General features: G+C 42.6%; 1 protein-coding gene across 1 annotated transcript in view; it reads right to left on the minus strand.

Annotated features, from left to right (window-relative positions):
• Window positions 1-18,894, minus strand: part of MTR (5-methyltetrahydrofolate-homocysteine methyltransferase) — an 88,783-nt gene that overhangs the window by 43,324 nt on the left and 26,565 nt on the right. Inside the window, exons 10-15 of the mRNA XM_087718054.1 lie at window positions 18,223-18,284; window positions 9,636-9,703; window positions 5,442-5,521; window positions 4,260-4,372; window positions 3,689-3,829; window positions 1,947-2,132 (exon numbers count right to left, since the gene is read on the minus strand). Of these exons, the coding sequence (XP_087574180.1) occupies window positions 1,947-2,132; window positions 3,689-3,829; window positions 4,260-4,372; window positions 5,442-5,521; window positions 9,636-9,703; window positions 18,223-18,284 (650 nt within the window). The remainder of the gene's footprint in view (window positions 1-1,946; window positions 2,133-3,688; window positions 3,830-4,259; window positions 4,373-5,441; window positions 5,522-9,635; window positions 9,704-18,222; window positions 18,285-18,894) is intronic.

Here is an 18,894-nt window from a genome sequence, read left to right on the forward strand (position 1 = left end):
AGTGTATAAATTTGTTAAGGAAAAATTTGAGTCTATCTGCCAATATAGCTGCAAAGATTTTATAATCCACATTCAAAAGTGAAATGGGCCTATAGTTTTTAATTTGGGTACGGTCAGCTCCAACTTTAGGCAAAAGGGTTATATAAGCCTCGGCCCATGATTTCGGTGCAATAGAATCCGTCAAGACAGCATTAAATATTGCTATCATCTCTTGTCCTAAAATTTCCAAAAAAGATTTATAGATTTCAACTGGCAAACCATCCATGCCAGGAGTTTTGTTGTTTCCCATTTTTTTAACTGCCTTTTCTAGTTCCTCTAATGTTATCTTTTGGTTCAGTACCCCTTTTGCTTCATTTGAGATCTTGGGTAGATTTGCGTTATCTAAAAATTCCTTAATTTGGACCTCAGAGACTTCTTCCCTACTATACTCCGACAGTGAGGGGCCCTATGGGAACTGGAGGATGTGGAGGACCCTGGACAGGGTTCCGATTCCGAGCAGGGCGCAGAGAGACTGGTTGCCCACCAGGTGGCGCCTAAGCCTTGAATCAGTGGAGAGGAGACAAGAGAGGGTGATCCAGAATCCAACTGTGAGTTGTTCTGGGATGCCCGCCGTTGAAGGGCTACTCGGCATCAAGAACAACTACGTAATTACAGGAGGTAATTACGGTCAGCTGATGGTCATTAAGCTTCTCTCCCAGACTATAAAAGAGACTGCTTGTGCCACACCCTTCTTGCAGAAGTCAACGTTTGGGACTAAAGAGAAACGAACTTGGCAGGCTGGATTGCTGCCAGAGTTTGTTTGCATTGCTGCCAAGGTTTGTCAGACTTGCTGCCAAAGTCCTTATCTATTTGTTTATTTGGCTTTCAGCCACTGAGAGTCTGGACTATTAAAAAACATTCTCATTTACGCTTGTCTCGGCTTTCGTTACTGCACGGAGGAAGGGGATCAGAACAGACAGGTATGCTATTAATAGTTAATTGAAGATGTTATTGGAAAATCATCTACACACATATTATTAGTTACTGTTGCATATTATTAATGTGATTTATACTCTGCTTTTTTGCTCAAAGGAAAGCTATTTGCTGAAGGAATGTATGTAAGTGAACAGATCATGACTGCATAGGAAAATGGCTTCACAAATCTGAGACTGAACAACCATTTATCGGAAATGGTATAGGATCTCCTACTTGAGCAGGGGGTTAGACTAGAAGACCTCCAAGGTCCCTTGCAACACTATTATACTCTATAGAACTCTTATGTTCTATAGACTTAGGTGCTGCTATATTTTTTCTTGTTATCAGTTGTGTGATGATGCTTTGTAAATGCATGTTTTACTTTATTTGTAATAGGTTCAGATGCCAACTAGTTCAGTGGATATTTCAGCATTACAATTTAACTGCCCAAGCTCATATATTGACCTAGAGGTAGTCCTCAAGTTCTGACCACAATTGGGACCAGAATTTCAGTCACAAGTCACTGTGGTTATAAGTCAAGTCATCATGTGACCAGACCCAAGTTTATACCAATTTTGCACTGGTTGTTAAGTAAATAACACGGTTAACCAAATCATCTGGTCCTTAAGGGAATCTGGCTTTCTCAATGGAGTTTCTGGCCCAAACTAGCAAAACCACTGGAAATCACAATTACATGATTGCCAGACGCCTCCACCAGCTGTAAATGTGAGCCAGTGGCCAAATGTACAAATTGTAATCACATGACCATGGCAGGGGGAGGGTGACAGTCATAAGTGTGATTATAGCTTGTAAAGCCCTTTTTTCCCAAGGCTGTCATAGCTTTGAACCATCATTAAGCAAATCATCATAAGTCAAGGGCTAACTCTACTTTGTTTAGGTTATTTCCTATTCCTTTTACTGGAACACAGATAGGACAAAAGTTCGTATGACCTTTTGGGCAATTTCTAGTGGATGAGGAAAGTGTCACCAACCTGCCCCACTTCATCAAATGCCATAATCACTACTGCTGCTCCGTATCTCCTAATTGTTCTTGCTTTTCTTAGGAAATCCTCTTCACCTTCCTTCAGACTGATGCTGTTTACTATGCATTTCCCTTGCGAACACTTCAACCCAGCTTCTATTACAGAGAAGTTTGAGGAATCGATGCAAAGGGGCACCTGAGGATGAAAAAGGACAACATTGAAAAAAAAGATAATGATTTTCAAAGCCAATAAGTAGCTAAGTCTAAATGGATGCATATCCAAGGCAGAGGGAAAAGGTCTTGCAAGTTTTTTTTAAAAAAGAAAGGCAAATTGTCTATGCAATTACATTTACCACAAAGGCTAGACTAATTTCTCTCTTTCAAGAGCTTTCTTCAGATTATGACATCCTTGGAAAAGATTCTATGACCTAACAGCAATATTTGACATTCAGATTGATGCACAAAAATTACAGCTGAACAAAACATTCTAAGCAGAGGGGCCTCCTGCCAAATTCCAAAGGCTTAGTGACTTCACTTCAGAATATAGATCAGAGGAAAAAACCATTTTGGGTGATCGTTTCCCTTCTGGCTTCTGCTCACAATCTGTGCTCTCAGAAGTGACAGTGAGAACACTCGGACACAAGGCTGCCTGAAAAATAAGGCAGGCAATTTTTGGTGTTTGGGGGAATCTGAAAGCTGAAGTTGGTACCCTTAAAATTTGCAGAGACCACATTTTATGAAATTTCAGAACTGGTCTCCTTACTCCTTTTATAGCATTCGGCTGTACATGATTCAATCAAATGCTTCTTGGTTAAATCAAGATACTTCTTCTGGATAAAAACATTAAAGCTCTCTTACATGGAAGTCAGGCACTGCTATTGAAATACGTGTAGACTGGTGCCAAATAATGTCTGCTCTGAAGGTAAGCAATATTATATAGACAGTGCTCATCTGATATCTGTGGTATTTAGGATTATTTATGGATTTGGATTATTTACGGATTTGGAGGAGGGACCCAGTGGCTCAGACGCTGAGCTTGTTGATCAGAAAGTTTGGCAGTTCAAATCCCTAGCGCCACATAATGGAGTGAGTTCCCGTTACTTGTCCCAGCTTCTGCCAACCTAGCAGTTCGAAAGCATGTAAAAATGCAAGTAGAAAAATAGGAACCACCTTTGGTGTGCCTTCGCTGTTTAGTCATGCTGGCCACATGACCACGGAGATGTCTCCTGACAGCGCTAACTCTTCAGCTTCAAAACAGAGATGAACACTGTCCCCTAGAGTCAGGAACGACTAGGACATATGTGCAAGGGGAACCTTTACCTTTATGGATTTGGAAATTCAAGAATCAAGAATTGACTTCAAAAGCCAGGGACATTCCTATGAGAGCAAAAGACTCAAGGCCAGCACTTTCTTCTGAAATGAAAACTCAACACTATTTGAGAAGGACACCACAAAGGCTTTAACCATACCATAACTCTAGTTAGTTAGTTATAGGGAAGGAGACAATAAAATACTTGACATTTATGTAAGCTTCGAATATTATAGCAGTCCAATCCAGGTCAGAAATATGATGTCTAAATATCACAAAAATTATAATAATATTTCTAATGCATTTCTCTTGATTTTTCATTTCCTGTTACCATTTTTTTCAATCAGACAACCTGCTGAGGTATTGAAATATTGTGTAGTTCCAAGACATGTAGAGAACACCAGACTCATGAAATTAAAAGACTATCCAGTTAAATATATAACCTTGGCAATGTCAGGCTCCGAAGCAATATAGTTGCAGAATCTGGCCATAGCACTTGGACCATCTAACATTCCATCATCCATGTTGATGTCCAGGATCTGAGCTCCCATCTCAACTTGAGCCTTGGCTACACTCAAGGCTTCCTATGTTAAAGGAAAAAAGACATCAGTTCAAATAGAAATGCATCTAATTCTGTTCAATCCCTCCTTTCTTTTCTTGTATTTACTTTGATGGCATTTGTTTCTGCATTTTTTAGCAAGCTGCTTTTATTATGTCTGTCTTCCCATAACACTGTTTCTACTTTTTTAGTCTATAAAATGTGTCAGAGTTTATTTATTTACATTTATTTTGTAAAACATTTTAGAGGCTGCCATCATCACATTTATTCAGAACTGCTTGAACCTCTCGCTTTTACAAAAGAAATACAAAAGATTGTGCTTCACATTGTACGAAAACAAAAAAACTATATTTATATAATGTACCTTGTAGAAACTATGCATTCAAATCCTTAAACAGTATACTTATACAAAATTGTAATGCAAGTCCTGAAGCTTAAAAAAAAGTTGGACCTACTTCATATTTGCCAGCCATTATAAGTTTGGCAAATCTCTTTGATCCTGCAACATTGCAACGTTCACCAATGTTGACAAAGTTGGTATATTTTCCAATCCTGAAGGGTTCCAGACCTGGAAAATAAATTTTATGTATACATACAAGGAGAAAAAGAATACTCTGAAAAACCAGAATATATATGCAGCACATTATGTCTGTAGCAGATTCACAACAAATAGCTGAATGAACAAGGAAATGACAAAAAAGAAAGATATCTTATCTCTTCAGACTCATCATTACAGAGGTGGGTTATTGTTATTTGGGTGCCTTTGAGTCAGTGTTGACTCTTGAGGGTAAAGTAGGGTAGGATAAGATAGGATAGAATTCTTTATGGGCCAAGTGTGATCAGACATGGTTTAGGTAAATCTGGCTTCCCCATTGGCTTATCAGAAAGTAAGAAAATGTGATCACACAAGCATCTGAATTTTGATCATATTACCACAGGGATACGGCAATGGCCTAAGTGTGAAAAACGGTCATAGGTCATTTTTTCAGTTCACTGTAACTCTGAATGGTCACTAAACAAATGGTTGTAAGTAAAATACTATCTGTAGTTTCTGGCCCCTTCCTTTCCTCTGAGTAAGGCTTTGTTGCATGAGGAACCAACTCTCTTTTCTACCTAGGCAATGAGTTGAGTCCTGGCCAGGCAGCCCAGAAGGGTGAGGTGTTTGTTCATACAGGTTAGATAAAGAGTTTTCCAGAAGGTGATTTCTCTGTAAGCTTCTCTTTGTGTCCTCCAGGCCCCATTTCTTCACAGGAGTCTTTATGCTTAGCAAGCACTAAAGTCTGCAGGCACTCGTTGTCTCATACTGTGGCTTACTCACAGGGAGCTGGTGTTTCCCCTTCATCACAGCAGCCATTCTATAATGCTATTATAAACTAGGTCAGCCATCTAAGCCCTGTCATCCTTGTGTCCAATAAGTACAGCAAAATGAAGATTCCCTCTAAGAGCTTTCCGAAGTAGATTGAAAGACTATAAAATAAAAATCCTCTTCACCTAATAGCTTAACCTAACACAAGTATTATATGAGGGTTTCAAATGGCTTGTAGGTGTCTTGAGGAAAAAGTAGAGCAACCACAAAGAATCCTAAGATATAATTAAGTGAACGTAGTTAAGGAATTCTAGATATGTTATTATCTCACCTGACAGCAGCATATAGCCTTCAGAGACAGAGGCAGGGGGGATACGAGGTTTGCATGCCTTTACTTCTTCAGCTATCTTCCTGCATTACAAAACAGAAAGTTAAGAGCCCAGGGGATTTGCAAGAAAGAATGAAATTCTTCCAGAAGACACTAGAAGCAAATGAGCATTTAACTGTGTTTAATATTCTTTTCCAGTTCTCCCTTCTAAATGCCATAGTGTTAATCATATGAACAGTGATAGATTATAATCGTATGTACAGCATCTAATATATTAGTACTGAACGGAAAGCAGGACTCGGACAGACTAAACAAAGATGAATAAAAAACCAAGTAAATAATTTAGTCATTTTTATATTCATAAATGGAGCACTGCTTGAGATAGTTTCAGGGAGGAAAATGATTACATGACACAGAAGTTGTGAACAGCTCAAAGCAACATACTCTGTTCAAAACATCCTTTTTTACTAATCTATTTTACTGTTTTTTGAGGTAAGCTACTGAAACAAATTAACTTTAAAAAATTCATGGAAGGGAAAATGTCCTCATTCCCCCCTCTCATTGGAATCCACCTTAAACTGTTGAAAAGATTAGGAAAAAGAGATTCCTCGGTTACTCCTGGGAAAACAGATCACTTGATACATTGAGTTAATGAAATTAACTTATTTGAACATCAATCCTGTATCAGATCCCACTTTTGGAAGGGGATCCAGTCTGCAAGGGGGAGACAAAGGTAGCTGAAGCAATGGGTACATTCCTTCTATTGTGTTATCTTGGACTCCAAAATACTGACAACTTATTTATATTCAGGTATAAAAGAAGCAAATGTGGTCTCTTAGTAACGAATTACAATACTTGGAGTACTTTTTTCATTTAACGTTTTGTTAGTTCATCATTAAGAAATACATAACAGAATTTTCAACAAACTCCTGCAACATATTTGCCTCTCTTTTCCTAATTAAAAGGAAAAGGATACAGAAGGATACAGTTCTCGTCAGTCCACTGTTTCTGCAGCAAACTATAAGCGATTACGGTCATGAGAAATGAGTCCAACCTGGGTTTGGGGTGTGGCATCAGCTGTAATCCCATAGCAAGGGTGAGTAAATGGCCTTGGTCATCCTAGAAATTATTATGGCTTTCAGGGATATTGCTCTGCAGAAAACCAGATGTGAGATACTGTTCATGAGATTGTGCCTCAGGGATCAGATGGAACAGTTATTACTGTACCACTCTACTAGGTAGATGCTTCCCCATTTAAGCTGGATGTGGTGGATGGTGGGTGGGCTGTCAGTGGAATTTCCCAGGGGTATGCTCTTGCGAGACTTCATTCTGCCTTTCTTAGGTATGAAATTGGAAGCAACATGGGAGTTCATGGCCACCATAGGCCTGCATTGCCCCCCAACAATCTGAGTCCTTGTTTTACCAACCTTGGAAGGATGGAAGCCTGAATCAACTGTCAGAATCAAGCTTCAGCCTGTGGGGAGAGAATGCAATACTGCATTCTAACCACTGTGCCACCATGGCTCTATAGCGGGGGTGTCAAAGTGGCGGCCCACAGCCAGATGCATTACGTGCAAGCCACGCCCAACCCAGCTCTGCAAACGGGAAAAATGTCACAAAATGTCACGTGACAGCAACATAACACAATGAGTTTGATACCCATGCTCTATAGCTATCCTCAGAAGGGTCTTTGCACAACTTTGTGATGTGCGTCAATTACATCTATTTCTAGACAGGGTGGCCCTTCTCACAATTATTTATATCTTAAGTCAAATCTCAGTTGGATTTCTATAATGTAATGTACATTACATTGGAAGACCATCTAAAACTTGTAGAGGGCTCAGAATATGGTGGCACTAGTAGTAACATGCTCTTTGGAATTCTCCCCCACCAAAGGTGGAATAGCCCCATCTCCATTACTCTTTCGCAGAACCAAAAATACATGGCTTTTCTTCCATGAACTGATCCAGGATGGCAAATGAGCCTGTTTTGTAATGTACAATGTTTTCATAAATTGTGTTGATTATTTATTAGATCCCACCTTCACTACTTTATAAGTAACCAAGGAGGTGAACATACATAATACTCCTTCCTCCTGCTATTTTCCCCACAATCACCCTGCGAGATGAATTAGGCTGGAGAGAAAGACTGGTCCAAAGGCAGGTTTCTGGTTGTGTAATTTGTCTTTGTATTATGCTTATTTTATTTCCAGTTTTCTTTTGTATGCTCCCCAGGGCCACAAATCATGGGAAAAGCCACTCTTAAAAATCTTTGAAATAAATAAATAAATAAATGTATTTTTCTGCTTTCCCTTTCCAAATGGCACTCATTTTAGACCTTCTAAACAAGTTCAGTCCTCATTGATCTGCTTCTTTAAAAAAAAAAAGTCGAAGCCTTGCGCTTTTCTTCATACTGAAATTGCATTGAACATGCTAATACACTTTTCCAGAGATGCCATTAGTTCAATTTCTGTCAAGATGGAGGCACCAAAAGATTCATTGAAATAAATAGATATAAAATTCTTTATATCGGATTACCTATTCACTGGGAATTCTACCCATTCAGAAACTCAGAATATATAAAAAGCATAATTATTCTTAGTTGCAAACCCTCCATTTTTCTTCTCTATCCCAGATGGTTATCTATATTTAATGTGATATTTCTATTCTGTCGCAAGGCTTTTAAAATTCAGCTCCATCACATTTTATTGCAAGGAGAAGGTAACTAAGCTCTTACTATTACAAATGGAAAAGAGCAGGTCTCCAATTAATTTTATACTAGGTTTAGAGAAAAGGTTTCACTAAAGTAGGTATAGTTAAACAAATATTTTATTAACTTAATCAGCAGTGCTTTTATGCATTGAGAAACCAGCAGATTCCACAATTGACATACAGCTTCTTTGAAACCTGTAAAAAAATCTAGCTTAAGCTAATGAGTTAAACTTTTCTGAAAATTGTTGCTATTGACACTTATCATCACAGCCTAAAGTTTCCTCTGACTACAGTACAGTATTTTTTATATTTGACCAGAGATCACAGGAAGGTAACATAACACTCATGAGAATGAAAATATCCATCAATATTTTTCTTAGCAGTCACAAAACTGATTAGATCTAAAGATATTTTATGTTTTAATAATCATGGGAACCACTGATCTACAGAATTATTTTCAGTTACAAGAATGCTTCTGTTCCATAAATCCCTTGAGACATAATTAGAACTGGAGGGATGACTAGCGGCATGCAAAACACTTTCAAAATAAATTCAAATCAAAATGCCCAACTTGGAACTCAAAAGAGTTGTTTCACATTTGGAACATACTATTTCAGTCATTTTGAGAATGTTTCAAGATTCAAAAGCAAAATATTTCCACAATAATCTCAAGACTTTTGTTTAAATATAGCTTTTTCAAAACAATACATTTCAAATATGGAATGTACTATGCACCCTAATAGCTTCAGTTCAGTTCTTGTTTGAAGGTTTACCTATCTAAAAGACAGACAAAGATGATGGCAGACAATAATCTCACCAAATTGTTCTCTAGTAACTGAGTATTTTGAGTCTTGCTATACCCACCATAGTAGCCATTTTGTGAACAGCCATGGATCGCAGCTAAGAAAAGCCCTAAAACATTTCCAAATATGTTCACTTGCTAAATCCCCCAAAAGTCCTCCAGAGGGCATGAAGAAACTTCACCTCATAACAAGTCAACATTAGTTGTATAAACACCAAGGACAGATAATCTGATACCTCTGTGCATTTTCATCTACAACTCTTATAAATAATGGCTTATAGAAATTGCTAATGATAACTTCTAAACAACACTGATGTCCCAATCTTGAGGTACAAGTCAATAATGAACATGCTAGATAGATGTCTCAAGAATACAACTTGCAGATGTACATAATGGATGTTGTCATGAAGAACGTGACATGAGTTTTGGCCACAGGACCCAGAAGGCCTTCTTCAAGCCATTTCCAGAAAAGAAAAGGGAAAAATTAAACCACCACTCCCATAAACAGTTACCAGGGATATGCAACTATTGTTGCAATGTAACAACTACAAAACTGTGTGCTTGTCATTTTTCCACACAAATTAAAATGTGTCTATTGATATTAGGGACCCTAAACTGAGCCATCATTTATGGCATTATCCTCAAACATAGATAATGTTGCGAGTAATATATACATGAAATTACCTGATATGTGCTGGAGTGGTACCACAGCAGCCACCAACTATGTTGACCAAACCATCTAAGGCAAGATTCTGGAGAAGAGAAAAAGCATCTTTCATTCAAAGACACAAATGCGTTAAGAGCAGAGTCACATCTGAAGCATGCACAAAGTTTTGCTAGAATTTTTACTTACACATATCCTTGCCAATTGCCAACAACGCAATGGCAGACCAATAAGTAGAGTACAATTTCTTTCAAAGCCCCACTGAAGGCCTTAAATTCCATCTTGGATGAAGATACTTGCATGTAAACCTATTTCTTATTTTAAATGCCCTACATCTTTGCCTCCAGATGATACTTAGAAACAGCCCACAATATACCACTGAAAGTAAATTAACTTGGTAACTATTTAACATATACATGAAACCGCTGGGCGAGATCATCCGGAGGCACGGGATAAAATACCATCAATATGCGGACGATACACAACTGTATCTGTCCGCCCCGTGCCAACTCAATGAAACGGTGGACGTGATGAACCAGGGTCTTGAGGCCGTTAAGAACTGGATGAGCGCTAACAAACTGGTGCTCAACCCGGACAAGACCGAGTGGCTGTTGTGTTTCCCTCCCAACAATTTGGCCGATATTCCAACACTCAGGCTGGGGGTCAAATTTTATACCCCTCAGATAGGGTCCATAATCTAGGAGTCCTCCTGGATCCACAGCTGACTTTTGACCATCAATTGTCGGCTGTGACCAGGGGGGCATTTGCCCAGGTTCGCCTGGTCCGTCAGTTACGGCCCTACCTGAACCGGGAGGCTCTCGCAACAGTCACTCGAGCCCTTGTGATCTCTAGGCTGGAATACTGCAATGGGCTCTACATGGGGTTGCCCTTGAAGTGCATCCGGCGACTGCAGTTAGTCCAGAATGCAGCCGCGCGAGTGATAGTGGGCGCACCGCGGTTCGCCCACATTACACCCATCCTCCGCGAGCTGCACTGGCTACCTGTCGATCTCCGGGTGCGCTTCAGGGTATTGATGACCACCTTTAAAGCACTCCATGGTAGTGGATCTGGGTACTTGAGAGACCGCCTTCTGCCGATTACCTCCTTCGACCAATTAGATCGCACAGATTGGGCCTCCTCCGGATTCCATCTGCCAGTCAATGTCGACTGGCGACTACACGGAGGAGAGCCTTTTCTGTTGCAGCTCCGACCCTGTGGAACGATCTCCCCGTTGAGATTCATACCCTCACCACCATCCAGACCTTCCGCACGGCCCTTAAGACCTGGCTCTCCCAGCAGGCCTGGGGATAAGTTCTTAAATTACCCGCCCGAGTGTTGACTGTTGAATGCAAGTTGTGTTTTATTATTTTATTTTGTTCACTCACTGTTTGTTTTTTATTATTGCACTCCCTTCCCTGTGATTGTAAGCCGCCCTGAGTCCCCTCAGGGAGAAGGGCGGCCTATAAATCTTAATAAAATGAAATGAAATGAAAAATGAAATTGGTCACATGAACCTCCTAGGGCACTGATCACTTTCTGAATCGTATGTCACCTAATGATACATTTAAGTCATTTTAAGTCATTTATTAAGATTTATAGGCCGCCCTTTTCCCTGAGGGGACTCAGGGCGGCTTACAATCACAAGGGAGGGGGGTGCAGTATCAAAAAACAAAACAAAATGTGAACAAAGAAAAATAATAAAACACAACTTTCATTCAGCAATCAACACTCGGGCGGGTGAATTGGGAACCTATCCCCAGGCCTGCTGGGAGAGCCAGATCTTGAGGGCTGCGCGGAAGGTCTGGATGGTGGTGAGGGTACGGATCTCAACGGGGAGATCGTTCCACAGGGTCGGAGCTGCAACAGAAAAGGCTCTCCTCCATGTAGTCGCCAGTCGGCATTGACTGGCAGATGGAATTCGGAGGAGGCCCAGTCTGTGCGATCTAATTGGTCGAAGGGAGGTAATCGGCAGAAGGCGGTCTCTCAAGTACCCAGATCCACTACCATGGAGTGCTTTAAAGGTGGTCATCAGTACCCTGAAGCGCACCCGGAGACCGACAGGTAGCCAGTGCAGCTCGCGGAGGACGGGTGTAACGTGGGCGAACCGCGGTGCGCCCACTATCACTCGCGCGGCTGCATTCTGGACTAACTGTATTCGCCGGATGCACTTCAAGGGCAACCCCATGTAGAGCCCATTGCAGTATTCCAGCCTAGAGATCACAAGGGCTCGAGTGACTGTTGCGAGAGCCTCCCGGTCTAGGTAGGGCCGCAACTGGCGGACCAGGCGAACCTGGGCAAATGCCCCCCTGGTCACAGCTGACAGCTGGTGGTCAAAAGTCAGCTGTGGGTCCAGGAGGACTCCTAAGTTGCGGACCCTATCTGAGGGGTATAAAATTTGACCCCCCAGCCTAAGTGTTGGAACATTAGCCAAATTGTTGGGAGGGAAGCACAACAGCCACTCGGTCTTGTCCGGGTTGAGTACCAGTTTGTTAGCGCTCATCCAGTTCTTAACGGCCTCAAGACCCTGGTTCATCACGTCCACCGCTTCATTGAGTTGGCACGGGGCGGACAGATACAGTTGCGTATCGTCCGCATATTGGCGGTATTTTATCCCGTGCCTCTGAATGATCTCGCCCAGCGGTTTCATGTATATGTTAAATAGTAGGGGGGATAAGACCGAACCCTGCGGCACCCCACATGTTAGGGGCCTCAGGGACGATCTCTGCCCCCCGACCAACACCGACTGCGACCTGTCCGAGAGGTAGGAGGAGAACCACTGCAAAACAGTGCCTCCCACTCCCACCTCCCGCAGTCGTCGCAGAAGGATACCATGGTCGATGGTATCGAAAGCCGCTGAGAGGTCAAGGAGAACCAGGATGGACGCATAGCCTCCATCTCTGGCCCTCCAGAGATCATCGGTCAATGCGACCAAAGCGGTTTCTGTGCTGTAACCAGGTCTGAAGCCTGACTGGAAGGGGTCAAGATAACTAGCTTCCTCCAAGGCCCGTTGAAGCTGGAAGGCCACCACCTTCTCAACAACCTTCCCGATAAAGGGGAGGTTGGAGACAGGACGAAAGTTGTTTAAAATGGCTGGATCCAAGGATGGTTTCTTCAGGAGGGGTCTCACCACCGCCGTTTTAAGTACGGCGGGGAAGTGCCCTTCCCGAAGGGAGGCGGTCACGACCGCCTGGATCCAGCCATGTGTCACCTCCCTGCTGTTGGCAACCAGCCAGGAGGAACACGGGTCCAGAATGCAGGTGGAGGCACTTACAGCTCGAATGGCCTTGTCCACGTCCCCAGAGGCAACATCCTGGAACTCAACCCAGAGATGATTTGCCAAGTAGTCCTCCTCTGTCTCGGCTGGATCTACTGCGGTGGAGTCCAAGTCCGACCGAAACCGAGCTACTTTGTCCGCCAAGAATTGAGCATAGTCCTCAGCCCTACCCTGCAAGGGGTCTCCCGCATCCCTCCTGTTAAGGAGGGAGCGGGTTATCCTAAACAGGGCGGCTGGGCGTGACTCGGCGGACGCAACCAAGGCAGAAATGTATGATCTTTTGGCAGTTCTTAATGCCCGGACATAGTCCTTGGTGCAGGTAGTCAGAAGTGCTCGGTTCGCCTCGGACTTATCGGACCTCCACAGGTGCTCTAGGCATCTCCTCCGGCGTTTCTTCTCCCGGAGCTCCTCGGTGAACCAAGGAGGCCTCCGGGATCCACTGACCCGGAGGGGCCGTAGTGGCGCAATCCGATCAAGAGACTCCGACGCCGCCGAATGCCAGGCGGCAACCAGAGTCTCCGCCGAACTGTGGGCGAGAGTATCAGGAATGACCCCAAGCTCCGTCTGGAACCTCAACGGGTCCATAAGTCGCCTGGGGCGGAACCACCTGGTCGGTTCCTCCTCCCTACGGTGGGGGTTTGGCCTCCGGAAGTCAAGCCTCAGTAGGCAGTGGTCTGACCACGACAGGGGTATGATCTCGTTACCCCTCAGACCAAGATCACACATCCACTGCTCCGAGAGGAATACGAGGTCGAGCATGTGACCCGCTGCATGGGTTGGGCCCCGAATTACCTGGGTCAAGCCCATGGCTGTCATGGAAGCCATGAACTCCTGCGCCCCATCAGAGCGTTCACCGAGCGATGGCAAATTGAAGTCCCCCAGAACTATAAGCCTGGGGAACTCAACTGCCAGCTCGGCTACTGACTCGAGGAGCGAGGGGAGGGATGCTGCAACGCAGTTGGGAGGCAGGTACGTTAGCAGCAAACCCACTTGACCCTTGAGGTCCAACTTTATCAGCAGGGACTCACACCCGACAAGCTCCGGAGCAGGGACCCTACGAGGTAACAGAGACTCCCGGATAACAATAGCCACACCGCCACCCCTTCCCTGGGCTCTCGGCTGATGAAGCACCTGAAATCCCTCTGGGCACATCTCTACAAGGGGGACTCCTCCTTCTGTGCCCAGCCAGGTTTCAGTAATACATGCCAGGTCTGCCCTCTCGTCAACAATTAAGTCCCGGATGAGAGGAGCTTTGTGTACAACAGACCTGGCATTTAGCGACAACAGCCTGAGACCAGGGTCCTGACTACTCGCGCCATCTGGTCTTGGAGTGGGGCTCATAGGGCCGGAAGGAGGGATCTCTGTGATGTAGCGAACCCTCCTTCCCCGGTAATGGCCAGCCCTAAAGTCCCCGCCATATCTGCCCCTCCCCGTAATGACCGTAGTGCTCCGACCCACTCCCGTGGCAGTAGTCCCCCCAACCACCCCACTGACCCCCGCCTTCCCCGGCAGGCCCTCCGAGTCAAACATTCTCATTTATCCACTCTAACAATTCCCACGTAATATTTAAAACATATAAAAATACAATAGTAACAATTAATAAAAGTGGGCCATTCATTCAATTCCAACCAACTCCCATACATTCATCATACTATTTTAAAATTGCGCAATTATAATGTATAGTAATGTGGAAACGGTGGAGGAAGCGGTGATCCGCTCCTCTCCCTTCTTATGTCCTGGGGAGATGTCCTTGGCCACCAAGTCAAAAGTGCGTAATATATAAGGTGGCTGTATACAAGCAGGATTGAATGTGAAGATCCAAAATTCATGGGCGGCAACCATGTAGTCTTACCCTGCCGGTGAAGGTTAGCGGGCTGTATATTTAAAAGTCTCTTTCCTAAAGATGGATAAGGGCCCCAATGTAGGGGGCCAGAGTTCGAGGCTGACTTGTGCCACTCTAGCAGATGGAGGGGAAGGTACTGGTGTTTTCGGGGCTCAGTCCTCGCCGCTGCAGCCGCCATCCTCTATCGCTCCCTGCCAGCTCAGCCACAATCCTACTCCTCCTAATGGTTAAGTAAGCCGGGGGCAAGTCCGGAGGAGGTTACAACGACGTAGGGCCCAGTTCAAAGATCGTCCTCTTCCCTGCCCGGGTAAGCACACCAGTCAGCCTAGGACGGCCAGATCTTTCCTAGGGGCCGCAGGAGCAGGCAGCAGATAATAAATAGTAGGATAGGTAACAGATAGTAGGGTGAGCAAAGATAGATCTGAGGGGGGGGGGGGCATCTGGGCCGGCAGCAACCACAACCATTCAGTCCGTCACTCCGCAGTTTCAATGCAGCCTCAGACAGCCCCCTTCTTTAAGATGAAAAGCTAAGTTGAAAATTAACCCCTCTCAGCTCACTAGTCACCAGGGCTCACAGTCACAGTCACAGTCACTCGGCTCCAGCAAGTTCAAACAAGCTGGCCAGGAAAGGAAGATGTAAAGATGTAAATGCTGTGAGTCAGCTGTTTGGCGCCGCCATCTTTCCCTCCACGCTTTCCTCCACGCTTTCCTTCTAACTCCAGCAGCTGCTGTTCCGCTGCTCAGGGGCGACTGGTAGGACCAGGGGCCAGCAGATAAATGGCCAGGGGGCTCACCAGGCAGCACCAGGGGCTCCCAGGGATCCAAAGGTGGTAAGGGGAGACGCCGAACGTCCGCGCGCCGCTATCGCCGCCGCGCGCCGCCGTTGCCGCCGTCCCCACGCAGCTGGGCGACCCGGGCTGCCGCTGTGAGGAAACGCTAAGCCTCCGGATTTCTTCGGGTCCTTTGGGTTCCGCAGATCTTAGGCTCTCCCAGGGACTCTTTCCAGGAATTTTGCGGTCCGTTTGGAGGCTTCCCGGTGCTTTTTCGCCAAGTTTGCATGGAGCGAAAAAGCCCGGTCGCCATTCCAAACCCGCGCATGCGCATACCAGATACAACTTACATGATTTATTTCTGATCAACACCAGAGTATCTTAGAATTGCAGAACATCTAGAAATAGTAAAGCACATTTGCAGATTTATATTTACTTACTTGAGAATAACACCCACTATTGTCAGGGATATCTATTGGGAGGCAACAGAAATCTATCAAAAAGTCAAGATGATGGCTATTGCAGCACGGCAAGGCATATAAAAGGGGCAGGGCTTCAATTACATTATTTGCATCCACCATTTTGATTTTTTGATACCCATTCCTGTAGACAAATTTGTGATTTGTATGATTACTCATTAAAGGTCTCACACAATAATCCTAGGCATGTCTGCCAGCTCATAAGTAACTATTATACTATTGGGCAGTGTTGAGCTTCGGGGTTTAGTAACCATAAGGTAGGCAGAAAATTCTTGAAATTTTGTTAGCAACTGTGTCTGACATTTTCATTTTTTAATAGTAATTTTATTATGTGTTACAATAAAAAAGATGAAAGCTAATATAAACTAAGAACAAGAAAGGGGAAATGTGCAAAAGGAAGGAAAAAAGAAGAAAAAATAGTAAATATAAAAAGAAATCATTTTCCCTTCATCACAACAAATAAATGTTAGTAGCATCACCTTCTCTCAAATTGCAACATATGATCTCTTCTTCTCATATCCAATCTTTTATCTCTTAAAAAGACCTAGTCAGCAAAAATCCATTAAGGGTTACCAGAGATACCAACAGATCTATTTTAACGTTGATCAAATAAACCAACTTTACATTCTTTTATTTTTAATAATCTTGATTAGTCCCTTCGACTAATGTCCTAGAACTTGATTTCATTTTTTTCTTTGTCCCTGCTCAGAAAATTCTTCAAAGCTTTAACAGTATCTTTTGTAAATTTAATGTTGGAAGGTTATCAGATCATTATTTTGGATTTGTCATTTCATCAGCCAGTTTCAATGTAGCATCTTTTTTCTATTTCATTCTTGTAGCCTGTCTTTTATAAATCCACTCTCAGATTAACCTCAAACATTTTAGATCCACTGTCAAATTATTCTGTTTCCAACATTCAAAGTCCATCTTATCCAACTTATTTTCTTTTAAGAATCCAAAACAATCACATTCTCCCATGATAAGGATTCTTATAGTTACAAAATCTTATTTCAAATCCATTTGGACCCTTACTTTGTTTATAACATTCCAAAAGTTCCTCCCACTTATGTCTGCACTTTGTTGCTTGCATCCTTACCATTTATATTGATATTGATTGCTTATTTGTACCCTATGACTATCATTAAGTGCTGTACCTTATGATTCTTGATGAATGTATCGTCTTTTTATGTACACTGAGAGCATATGCACCAAAGACAAATTCCTTGTGTGTCCAATCACACTAGTCTATAACATTAGTTGTTCTGAAGGTATCTAAAATTTAAAAAGCAGTTAACAAACAACTTCCAAAAGGGATCTGAAAATGAAGCATGTGAATTCAGTGTCATTTGGAAAGATGTCAAACTGTGGTTTGGGCAGTCATTTCCTCATCTCCCAATATTCTAAAGCTGCCTAAGGCCACTGTTTTGTGATCTCCTCGCAAGGAGTAACTATCTGGAGCATTTGTGGGCAATCCCAAGCCTTCTCCTTATCTAAAGAGGAAGAATCAGTCCATTTACCGGCTATTTATTCCGCCAGAGTCATTGTCTCCACTGTCAACAGAGCTATCTTCAGTTGGCATTTCTTCCCCAGAAGTAATTGGCAGCTTCAGAGGCAAAGACTGACTTATTTCTGTCTTTATAGCTAGGTTGATTCTTCCTTAATTAAAACCATAGGAAACTCACTCTTCTGCCCTTGGCCACAACCAGATGACAGTGGCCACAACCAACAAATCAAAGAAACTTTGCCCACAGCTTCAATTGAGGAAATGATCAGTATAAGCCTGCGCAAAAGCAGAACCAACTAGAAATCAACTCCCAAAAATGGGAAAATCAGAAAGCTGCCTAGATATACACCCAATTAGAATCAACCACTTAGAGTAAGCAATCAGAACTCAGCATAAACTAGGAACCAATCAGGAATCAGACAATGAACAATCAGAAGCCCAAATGAAAAAAGGGCCAATCAGGAACCATTATCACCAAAAAAATCAATGAGGATCAGGCACAAACCAAGAATCAATCAGAGACCACCCCTCACCAACTGTATCAATTGGAAACTAGCTTGGCTATAGACCTATCACTTCCTGCTCAGTTGTCTGTAAGCTGTTACCATTAAATTATTATACTATTGAACTCTAAGTACATAGCTTACAGTAAGGTGTTTTTTTAAGAAACCTAACCAACTAACATACAAATCATTTTTCGCTATAACAAAAAAAATCTCACAAGAAAATACTCTTACTTTAATGTGCTTGCCAGTCACTTGAGGCGTTTCATCATAACCACCAAAGGTGTTAGGAAGACCTGAAAAATACATTCAATTCTATAAATCTTTGACATTTATAAATGGAAAGAAAAATGTCTTGACTGCAGTCAATAACACTATAACATTTTGAACAAAAAACCTGCAAACATTTGAATTATCTGAAGGCAACTCTCTTACTGAAGTTTTTCCTTCATAGTAATGTAAGAACAGACTTAGCACAAGTTAACAAAGCAAAAAATACTTTTTTTTTTTGTAAAGGAAACTATTTAATTTTATCAACAGTTTATTCACAATTTTATCTCAAAGAAAAACATTTGACCACAAATCTAAAACTGAAAATATCTGCATACCACGTTTAAGATTTCAAGCCTCTGATTTCATTTAAGTATGCCCATTTTGCCATAGACTAAAGTCACTTAATTTTAATGGTCACTGCTCATCTGTCACATGGTACAACCCCAAACAATAAAACTTTTGTTTAAAAAAAACAAGCACCTAACAAAGAAAGTCCATTCACCCCAAATTTTATAAATGGTTCACGTCTGACAGGTTGACAAGTTATTCGGCATAGTAATTCATTTTGACAAGTTATTCAGCATAGTAATTCATTTTAATGCTGCTAATGGCACCTATACAAGATATACAGTA

This window comes from Thamnophis sirtalis, unplaced genomic scaffold (genome assembly GCF_051295495.1).
Source record: "Thamnophis sirtalis isolate CommonGarterSnake01/CBP01778 unplaced genomic scaffold, rThaSir2_p1.2 scaffold_6, whole genome shotgun sequence".
Taxonomy (NCBI): Eukaryota; Metazoa; Chordata; class Lepidosauria; order Squamata; family Natricidae; genus Thamnophis; species Thamnophis sirtalis.